The sequence below is a fragment of the Ictalurus furcatus genome, chromosome 9 (assembly GCF_023375685.1).
Source record: "Ictalurus furcatus strain D&B chromosome 9, Billie_1.0, whole genome shotgun sequence".
Classification (NCBI taxonomy): Eukaryota; Metazoa; Chordata; class Actinopteri; order Siluriformes; family Ictaluridae; genus Ictalurus; species Ictalurus furcatus.
This window is the reverse complement of record NC_071263.1, coordinates 14876062-14886970: the sequence shown is the minus strand read 5'-3', so window position 1 is coordinate 14886970 and position 10909 is coordinate 14876062. Positions and strand designations below refer to the sequence as shown.

Sequence of the window (10909 nt, the reverse complement as noted above, 5' to 3'; positions counted from 1 at the left end):
AAAAATAAAACACAAAAAACAGGGCTGCTTTGAATAAAATCTTTTATAATGTTTTAAAAATGCAATAACCCCATTTCTGATTAAAATAACTCATTTAAACAAGTGTTTAAAAAAAAAAAAAAAAAAAAAAACTCCCCAATTTGCCAGAACTAAAATCTTTCTCTGTACAAAGGTTAAGAAAATAGAAGACAAGTTTCATTCATTTTAAAACAACATTACAAAACATGTTCACATCCTAATATTAATTAAGTTTTCACTGGTGAGAAAATTGGATTTAATAAGAAGTGGGAAACCGGCTCATCACTGGCCGGCAGCCTGTTCGTTTCACAGCTGTCAAATTTCCAAAATCACCAAGTTTATAGGTTTTGGTTTAAAGCAACATCTACATTGTGGATGTGAATGTTCCAGATCGACCCCACCTGTATATTGTTCCTTCACTAGCGACAAAAATGGTTCACAGGTTACAGTACAATAAAATTCCTGGATTGGAAACACTACATCAGAGGAAACCTTAGAGCTCAGAGACATTAATTGTTTAAAACAAATAACTTCCTAGAAACTATAAGCCCCTTTAGAACTTTGTTAATAATGCAGAATTGTGCTCATGATCAAACAGTGACTGGGAGTGATCCATTTTTGTCCTTGATCTGGCAAGGGCTGATTCAATAGTCCAGTTTTAGCAGCCATTTTATCTTTGGAAATTTTGGTACTTTAAGTCCAAAGCTAATATTGTTGTCAATCAATAATTCGGTAAATTGTAATACTGTATTAGACTATTGATTAATGGAAAAACAATCCCCAAAAAGCTGAAATCTTAGTTATATTATAACTTGTCTACTAAACTCACCTGTAGCTTCTTCCATTACATAGTTAAAAATCAGTGTATTGAGGAAATGCTCAACAGGGCATCTGAAAGTGTTCTCACAGTGCTGCTGGGATACACTACCTGTGGACCAACTCATCCAAAAGCTTATGCTAAATAAGACTGCTCATTGTCATGGTCAACTGTCTTACCAATCTCCAAGGTCACTTCTGATATTACACTGATGGAGAGTAAAATTTCCACTGGAAGTAGTATTTGAGTATATGAGCATGGCTTCATGGCTTGTGGTGTGCAACAGTCCTTCGCTACGTTCTCTTTTTTTTTTTCTTTTTCCAGTTTTATCCATGCTCCATCTGAATCCAACCAATCCTCATGTGTCTGCCCGTGTATCCCGCACACTCAGTCTACAGGGCCCTGGAAGATGAGCTTAGCACATCCCTGTGTGACACTGAGCTGTGTCGCACAGAACGGGCACGCGGCATGGAAAGCGTGAGTACCATGCGGTAAGGGAATTTCAGACCAGTAGCGGGCCGACTTCTCTGAGCAGACATGACCACAAGGTATGAAGGCGTGCGTAGGCGCTTCCGAGTCCACATAGAAGGCTGGCTCACAGCCTAACCACAGTGGCACATATGGCCCCACAGCCCTGCACATGGGGCACTCGCGTTTGCCGTTAGGTTCACGCTCTGAGCTGTGGCCCCACTCATGGTAGCCATGCACGTGCCCACATGCCAGGTACACCCACGGCTGCTTGTCCTGCTGCTGGGCGATACTCGGCAGTGCCCGGCTAGATCGCTGCATGCTGGGAAATGCCAAGGTGTTGAGGCCCACAGGGCACTGGGGTCGTGCGGCGTTCAACTCCTGACGCAGTGCCTCCAGGTGCTTCTGTGTGGGTGCGTGAAAGAGACCTTCAGCCGTGCGCCACAGTAGTGTGGCACCGCACAGGTCCACCAGAGAGCCATCCAGCAGCACATTACTCTCACTATCCACCTGAACAGCAAAATATAAGCCCCAATTAGGATATAGATATGCAGGGTGCGCTTACATTTTAAAGTAAAAAGGACTCAATTTTAAACGTTACTTAAAATGGAATAGCAACATGAACCTTTACGATCGGCTGAAACAAAAGATTCCCTTAACTCCATCACATTACTTTACACTTTCAACAGTGCATACCAATCTGCCATCTCAAGCAAGTGAAGAGCATGTGTCTTTTCCTATATATATAGTTTTTATATTGCTAATAATTCCAATGAGGTATTTTCAAATAAATACTATCATGTTGCAACAGTATTTTATATAATGAAAAGAGATGGCATGGGGAAACACGAATATCCATTGTCCAGTAGCACACAGAATATGAAGGGTAAATAATGCCACGTATTTTGTGTTGTGCTTTTAAGTTAAATAAGCCAAGGGCTCAGATGTTAAAGGACGTGAAATAGTATACCCTCTTATTCACATGTATCAATTTGCCAGTATCATTACTGATATAAAATATTGTGACGTGAAGTCCGACAGAACGCCATATAAAACTACCATCTGCTTATTGCATAAAATCATTTGACCTGCAGAGGGTGGCAGAGAGCTTAAAAACATCCTCTCTGGACTTATTCTAGGTGCAATCCAGCTATTAAAAAGGTTGACCAGTATTAAATTTCAATTGCATCAACTTCTGGAGCTTCACTGAATGGTGTGCAACAGTTTGCAACAATGGTTGACAATTTAATAACTGTTTAATTTAGAGATAGACTGAGATGCTGTAATATTGACAGAGATCCAGCATATGTTTACATCAGGAATGTTCCAACAATGATAGATCTTTAGTAATTTTCTTACCTTTATTTTGACTGCAAATAGAACACAAAGTAAATTATGACTATTTTCTATACAACCTAAGCTAATTATTCCCTTCAGAAGCATAAACTTAAATAAGACTGAGGCAAACATCATGTCATTGACAAAATTAAAAGCAATATGATTCAGAGGCCTGTGTCTGTGCTGTACAGCCAAACCCAATACGGGAATGTTTTTCATGTTCGTGACACAAGACTGAAGTCAGGAGGAAATTATGTGCTATTGATACGATCCAAGATCATACATTTGATCAAATTTCCTCTGGCCTTGCTTACCCCAAGACAGCGTAACCTAATAATCATCACAGGAGTGTCTAAGGTTCAGGTTTAAAAGTTATCTCTTTAAAAAAATAATAATAATAACACAAGAAAAAGAAAAAAAGACATCTGAACTATGATGCCTTTAGGACATGCTTCTAGTTCAAGTCAAAATGAGGCAGGAGAGAATTTATTTCTTTTTATTGACAGTCACAAAAGTTCTAAATTGTTATTTGGTATATTTGGCATGTCCACCATCCAAGTTATCCTCGGCCTTAGGCGCTTCGCTCATGGGCCAGGAGAGTCCGATATGTTTTGTAACTCTAGCCACAAACGTCAGAATATTGAAGCCTGCAATCTGATTGTTTGTGTATACCAAATAACAACTAAGTAAAATGTTGTACATTTTTAAAAGAAAGCCTGTATTAAAAACCTCCTTATAGTGGGCTAAGACATCTGAACCGAATGTATAGAACATTATACATTTTGCAGCACTAACCAATTTGCCTCGTGTCTGTGCAGAGCGAGTCTCTCTCAGTGTATAAACATCTCCACACACAGATATCTCTCGCCACACACCAGGCTTGGACTCTTCTGTGAAGCCACCACGTGGATGCATCACCAGCACACCATTGGTCGTCAGTCCGTCCATCTGGCCATCTGGATTCTTCCATTTGGCCGCTTTCTCCTGTGGATAAGATGAACATGGTAAACAGCTAGACTTGCACAAAAAAAAAAATCAGAGTGCCACGACTAACTCTGTTTATATCTATATTTACCAGGTTATTCTGGACGGTTCTGCTCGATCAGCAGAAGAAGATACTTCACACACCAGGACATTTATGTATAGATGATAGATGCTTTCTCGTATACAAGTGGTAAATATATACATGTAAGTGTATAATCATGTGGAAGTGCACTCTCACCCCTAGGAAGATGTTCTTGGAAGAGTCGAAGCCTGCAGCATAGATGCGTGCAGTGTACGGAGGGTTGCGTTCACACACCACCCGACAGGCAAAGCGCGAGATGGTGCTCTGTGTGATGGGAGAGTCCTCGCCGTCTGTGCCCCCAGACACAGTGTCAGTCACCACAAAGTCAATGGGGCTCTCCGTGGATCGGCCAATCTAAATTCACAGCGCAAAAAACAACAAAACAAAAAAAACAAGACAAAAAAAGTTTTTTTTAATGTCTGGTCATTGGAGGAAAAAAACAAACAAGACATTTAAAATGAGCTATGCTTCCATTTCAATCATCAATAGCAGTCTTACATGTGTTAAAAAAAAGAAAATGGCACCTTAAGTATTTTGTACTTTAGAAACAAATGAAAACGATTAAAAAAAGTTGCACTGCACATTGTGGATAACAATGAGGACACATCAGTGTCACTGTCTGCACTTCCACTTTCTTCTTTAATAACACATTAATGAATTAATTTAGCTGCAGTGAATACAGACAGTGACAATCTGACAATTTTACTAAAATAGAAAGAGTGGAACAAAGTTACTGAGTACTACGCTGTTTTAGGATGAAACATCACTTTAAATAACACTAAATATGCAAGAAAACACAACCGCTTAAACTAAACAGAGTTTCCAACTTTAGTTCCCGTTTTTCCCTCTGTGGGTTCCTGTTGGTTCCCGTTTTAACTTTTCATTTCTGTCCACTTGACTTTGGCCTGCTTAGTTTGTACATGTTCATGCTTCCAAGCACACACACACACGCGCGCACACACACACATACACACACACACACACACACACACACAAACATAAACACAAACACACATACACACCCACATTCCCCCTGCCTGAGGACTTGTGTTACAGTAAAGGGTTTGTCATGAGAGAACTAGAGTGGCTGTCTGCTCTCAGGGATTCAGATCATCTACAATGGACAGAGCCTGAGTAGGCCTGACTAAGGGAGAGAAGCTAGGGGAGAACTCACAGCCCAGATAAAAAAATAATTTAAAAACTCTTTTATCATACGACCAGCCAACAACGGCATAGCGGCATTTGCAGAAGGCGTCTACCATTGATTAGGTCCGCATTAACCATACAATATTGCACGGTATGCCACAGCACTGTTAAATTCTCAAATCTGATTGGTCAGAAGATGTTGATTAATCTTCTATAACAACAGCACTGACAGTAATTCAAGCTGTAATTTAAATGATAACAAATACATTATCGTTTCTATAGTAACAACTCATTCACAGAGACTTGTATGGTAAATGCTCCACACAATATAAAGCTAATAATAAACAGATTAAAAATACAATTTTTTTTTAACAAATTTAACAAAGAAAAATTTATACTCGCTGACATCGCAAAAGAGACATTCATTCATTCATTTATGGAAGAAGTCTCCAGTATCAGTGTTTTATAACGGTTAATAAGTTTTCTGACATGGGAGTGTCTTCGGGGCAGAGGACTGCACTTTCTGGCTTTTCTGCAACATGACAAGCGCTGGGGGTTTTTTTTCTTAACTTCAAGAGAGAGGACGCACAAATGAGAGACTGGTAAGGAAATGACTGTTTATAGCTGTTATAACATAAATGATAACCGAAACTACCTTGTCTCTCGGACATTTCACAACATTAAATGGTTAAAAAGCACAAAGTGTTGTTCATTAATCAATTAAAAACTGTAATAATTGGCAAATTGCTGTGGTACAAGAGGAATAAAACACTTTGGGGCATGACGTTAATATAAAATACTCAACTTCAGGGTGGTAACGGTAACTGTTTCACGCCAGGCTGCATTTCACCACCCCATTATTTTTATCCTATTACAGCACACCCTTTCGTGTTTTATTCCTTACATAACTCATATTATTTAACATAGAAAAATATGTATATCCAGTTCTCATATAGATGCATCATTGTTGTGTGTGTTTTACTGTACCTGGAACATGTCCGTGTCTTTGTCATGGCTGTACTCTACAACCACTGTCTGGTTTCTGGACAGCGTGTAGGAGATACTGTGCTGGCCCTTACAGTTTACAGCCTACAACAGAACAGCAACAATGTTTGTTATTCTCTAGCCACAGCCACAACAAGCATCTGAATGAGACTGAACAAGTTATTTAGCATACGAACAGAGGAAAGCATACAACGATCACTGGCTAGAGCATTGTTTTCTGCCTTCATGTACATCCTGCTTTTGAGTCTGAAAACATTGTTTTAATGTACTGCACATTTAATGCATCTTAACGCTCTGTTACTCTTTTCAGCACAAACATCTATCCCATTGGATTGAAAGAAAATAAGGTCACCTGATTATGTAAAAGTATTTAACACTTTCATAATATAGTCAGACGCCATCTGTGACTGTTAAAAGCAGCACGTGGACAACACTATGTACAGAATATATTTTTTAAATGCTATAGAAAAGCAGTGTAATGATTCATATTTAAAGAAGACAGTTTCATGTTTCACGCAGTTTGTTTACAAACACATTATCAGTGATTTCTCGGTTATTCGTTTAATTAAAGACGAGAGGCAAATACGTGTTCATTAGCCACAGCAAAGAGACACGTAACCTAGAGCACAGTGCACAAAAAGCTTTCTGACTATCATCATCCAGGGCAAGGACAAAACATCTTATTAAATGTAGCCATTCCACAGTTCATTTTCCACAGGACATAATGGGATTTTATCACAGTGTAGCCACCTTTCCCTCCTCACCCGCTTTCTCTCACTAATCTGTGATTTCCAAATCTCCACATCACAAGGGGAGTAGAAACGAGGTCATGTGCACTACACCAGAGGAAAGAACAGCTAGAGAGAGAAAAACGAGATGGTGGGAGTCTGGCCGCAGCAGCCTGAGTGAACAGCGAATTACGGAGTCAGTATTTGGGAAGTGTGAGTATATGTACAAACGGCATAGAATGCACCTCCATGCATTTTATGTATGTATGTATGCTCATACACTTTCAGCACTTGAAAGTAGGGATGAAAGAGAGGGAGAACTTGTAGGTTTCACAAGAACATTTCAGTATCCGACAAAACAATTGACTACTGATGGCAACAGGTAGTAGAATAATTGTATTCGGCAATAATTGTATTCATTACCTAACTTTGAGGAAATACTTCTCAAAATTCACGCAAAATAGAATAACCGCTTAAGTTACAATGGGAATTCATGACATGGTACTGTACGGTTGTCTAACCCATAGAGCAACCTATTACACAATACATGGTGAGCGTCTTAGCCATAATCCCACTCCTGCCCACTCTCTCAGAATTTCTGACTAATTCTACCTGCTTCCACAGTAATTCTGACCAATCCCACCTACACTGTGGGAAAAAATGGAATATGTGGTCAATCAGATTTAAGAGACCATATTAGGTATAGTTTACATGAAAAAATATTGAGTTTCTCATCAAAAAATGATTTCACTGCTTATACTAAACTTAATTTAACCACGTTTCTAATTATTCTATTAAATTATGTAGTGTAAGCGTGATCAATTCATGTAGTACTAACGTAAACCAATTACATCATGAAATCTCATGAGGTTCTTAGTACTGACAGGAAATATAACTACAGTGTTACATGTACGGCACTTTGGCCGAAACCCTTAAACAGAGTGACTTACATTTATCTCATTTATACAACTGAGCAGTTCAGGGTTAAACAGTGGCAGTGCTGGGATCTGAACTCACGACCTTCTGATCAGTATTCCACTGAGCTACCATGGCCCCCAGTATTCATTTTCAGTATTAATTTAAGACACTTAAAGCAGTAGAATAGTGCAGTTGTAAAGTGGCTGTTGCAGAAAGCCAGTGACCTGGATTCGATCCTCAGTTCGGGTGAGAGTGTGGAACTCGGTTTTATTCAGGGCTTTGAAAAAGATGTTGGATGTATGGAAACAAACTGTGTTAATGTTTAAATTCAGTGAGCTTTTTTCCCCCCAGTATACCCCTGCTGAAATTCTGACCAATCCCACTCACACTTGCAAACATTCTGACCAATCCCACCCGCTCTCGCAAACATTCTGACCAATCCCACCAGCTCTCGCAAACATTCTGACCAACCCCACCTGCTCCCACAGGTATTTTGGCCAATCCCACTCACTCCCACAGGTATTTTTACCAATCCTTCCCACTCTTGCAGAAACTCTGACCAATCCCACAGTAGTTATTTCTGTTTGTACCTGCATACCGTCAGTACCCTCAGTTGGTATTTCCCAAAATATAAGCATTATTATGTTTGGTACTGCTACCCAAAATAGCTGCTTTAGTGTAGAAATCAGACTGTTAACTGCAAATATCAAGAACTCAATTTATGTGTTCAAGAAATAACTTAAAATGCTCATCACTATGAAAACAATCACTATGAAAAACAATCACCAATGCACATCAATGCATGGAAATTATCCGCTTTGATGCTTTCAAAAACTTCAGCAGAGTTGGAAAGCACTCAGACATGTTTAACCATGTGCCAGCCACTGGAAGATGGCCCTTCAGTCATTTATGTTGATGGTGAGCAGGCTGGAGGAAAAACTAATTGCAGTAATCAACTCACATTCAGAGATATACAATCTTGGTCACTGTGAACCATGGCTTGTGTACATGTTTCATTTTAAGAAGGCAGATGACCAGGATAGGTTGGTAACAGCACTATAGTAAGCCATAAGTAAATGTTAAAAATTGACTTGCTAAATGAGTCAACTAAGCACGGTGGCATGTGGTTCGCCTCACACCTCCAGGGTCGGGGGTTCGATTCCTAACGTGGCCCTGTGTGTGCGGACTTTGCATGTTCTCCCCGTGCTGCGGGGTTTCCTCCGGGTACTCCGGTTTCCTCCCATGCATAGTAGGTTGATTGGCATGTCCAAAGTGTCCGTAGTGTATGAATGGGTGTGTGATTGTGCCCTGCAATGGATTGGCACCCTGTACAGGGTGTACCCCGCCTTGTGCCCGATGCTCCCTGGGATAGGCTCCAGGTTTCCCTGTGACACTGAAGGTATAGAAGATGGATGGATCCCTTCAAACACATTCTAGCCTTAGTTATATACTACAAATTAGCATTTGCCTGAAATTAAAGGTTTCCAGATACAACTTTAAAAATATGGCAGCCATTCATTTTCAAAACAAATCTTAGTAGCACAGTGGTATTTATACAGGGTCCTTTAGGGTTGTGTTCTGTATAGGTTTTATTCACCACTGCAATTTGAAGCCAAAAGAATAGACATGGTACAGGATTTTTATTTTGGGATGTTTCTAAGGGTGGCATGGTGGTGTAGTGGGTAGCTTTGCTTCACAGCTCACAGGGTCCCTGGTTCAGTCCTGAGCTTGGGTTACTATCTGTGTGGAATTTCACATGTTGTGCTCATGTCGGTTTCTCTGGTTTCCTTCCACCTCCCAAAATCATGACAGTAGGTGGAAAGGCTAAAATGCCCTCAGGTGTGAATGAGTGTTTGACGGTGTGTGTGCATAGTGTTTGCGATGATCCCATCCAAGGGTGTATTCTCGCCTCCTACCCAGTGTTCCCAGAATAGGCTTTGTATCCACCTCAACTCTGTCCAGGATAAGGCAAATACTGAAGATGAATGAATAATTCTATGCATGTTTTATTAACTTAAAAGACATTTCCTGTATAATTTCATATTGAATATGCAGGAAAGAATTTATGAACAACAATATCCAGTACTTTTAACTTACGGACATCATGTTTGAATGAATTTAATTTGGAATAAGATTATCACCACCTACAAACACACCTACAACAAACCAGCAACGCATATCCCTGCATTTTATACTGGATGCCAAAATATCCCTGTGAAAGCAGCCTAGCATGCAGGTTCAGTCATGGAGGCTGGCAGGGACACAGCACTTCCCTCTAGGGCTGTGATGGTGACCATGACAACCGCACCACTGCAGTAGTAGTTTGCCACCACGGTGGTGTCACATCACACACCATGTTAATGTTTTTGCTTGACTGGGCACTATAACAAGTACAAAGTACAACATTTTGTATACAAGTATAATAACAGTTGCTATATTAATTTGTATTTATAGCCTACCATATAGCGGGAGATTTTATATTTATACACAAATTACGTAATCATAATCAAACACCTTATACGATGTTCTTAGTTTGGCTAGGTTTTGTTTGAGCACGGCAAAATCCAGTCAGGCAAATTCTGCGATTTTACTTCGGGTTCTTCGGATCCTGTTGGAAAACCAAACGTTACATCGGCGATCTGGGAACATTTTGGATTCGTGCCTAACGATAGAGGTGAACCAATAAATTTGGATGAAGCCATATGTCGGCTTTGTGGAAAAGAAATAAGTGTGAAACGGGCAAACATTAGCCTACAAATCTCAGGATCCATCTCCAGGCATGTCACCCAACCGTATTTTTTTAGTTTATTTAGTATTTAAATTTTTAACATATTATTTACGTTACCGTCCTACTGGCATTTCTTTCAAAGTTTTATAGGCTTGTGATATACTACACTTGTAAAAGAAATAAAGTATTCCTCAGAGAAACGTGTTTCACTTCTTCTCCTCTCCACAGCAGGTCAATCACAATACCATACGCCACAGCGCCTTCAGGCTGCTCCTCATTGCAACAACACAACACAAAAAGGCTGTATTGTTTCGCTGACTGACATGCTAAAACAAAGCCTCATTTTTTTTTATATTTAGGTTTTTATTTAATTTAAGCATATAAATTATATATTTCTTTATTTATTATATACTATATAGTGATATAAATTTAACCTCCCAACCCCCACCACCGCTCACCACGGTGATTATTAACCATGACAGTGGTAAAAAACTGCCACTGTCACAGCCCTACTTCCCTCTCACTTCCAGCTTCACAGGGGGTCCACCATCTCCCATCCCATCCCCAATGTATACTGAGGCACAAAAATACAAAAGAGGAGTGACAATAAGCCCTGAGGCCCATGGGCAGTGGGCTGTACTGTATCTTTGAACAATTATGCTTTGTGAGGAAAGTGT

At 39.8% G+C, this 10909-nt stretch overlaps 1 protein-coding gene across 2 annotated transcripts in view; it reads right to left on the bottom strand.

Moving 5' to 3' along the window:
- peli2 (pellino E3 ubiquitin protein ligase family member 2) overlaps positions 1-10909 on the bottom strand; it is a 28114-nt gene that overhangs the window by 4465 nt on the left and 12740 nt on the right. For both annotated transcript variants that reach the window (XR_008386777.1, XM_053633026.1), the window contains exons 3-6: positions 5841-5942; positions 3864-4061; positions 3437-3625; positions 1-1813 (exon numbers count right to left, since the gene is read on the bottom strand). The exon at positions 1-1813 is cut by the window's left edge. Coding sequence is in view for 1 of the 2 variants with exons in the window: in XM_053633026.1 (XP_053489001.1) it covers positions 1223-1813; positions 3437-3625; positions 3864-4061; positions 5841-5942 (1080 nt within the window). In the remaining variant the exon portion in view is untranslated. The remainder of the gene's footprint in view (positions 1814-3436; positions 3626-3863; positions 4062-5840; positions 5943-10909) is intronic.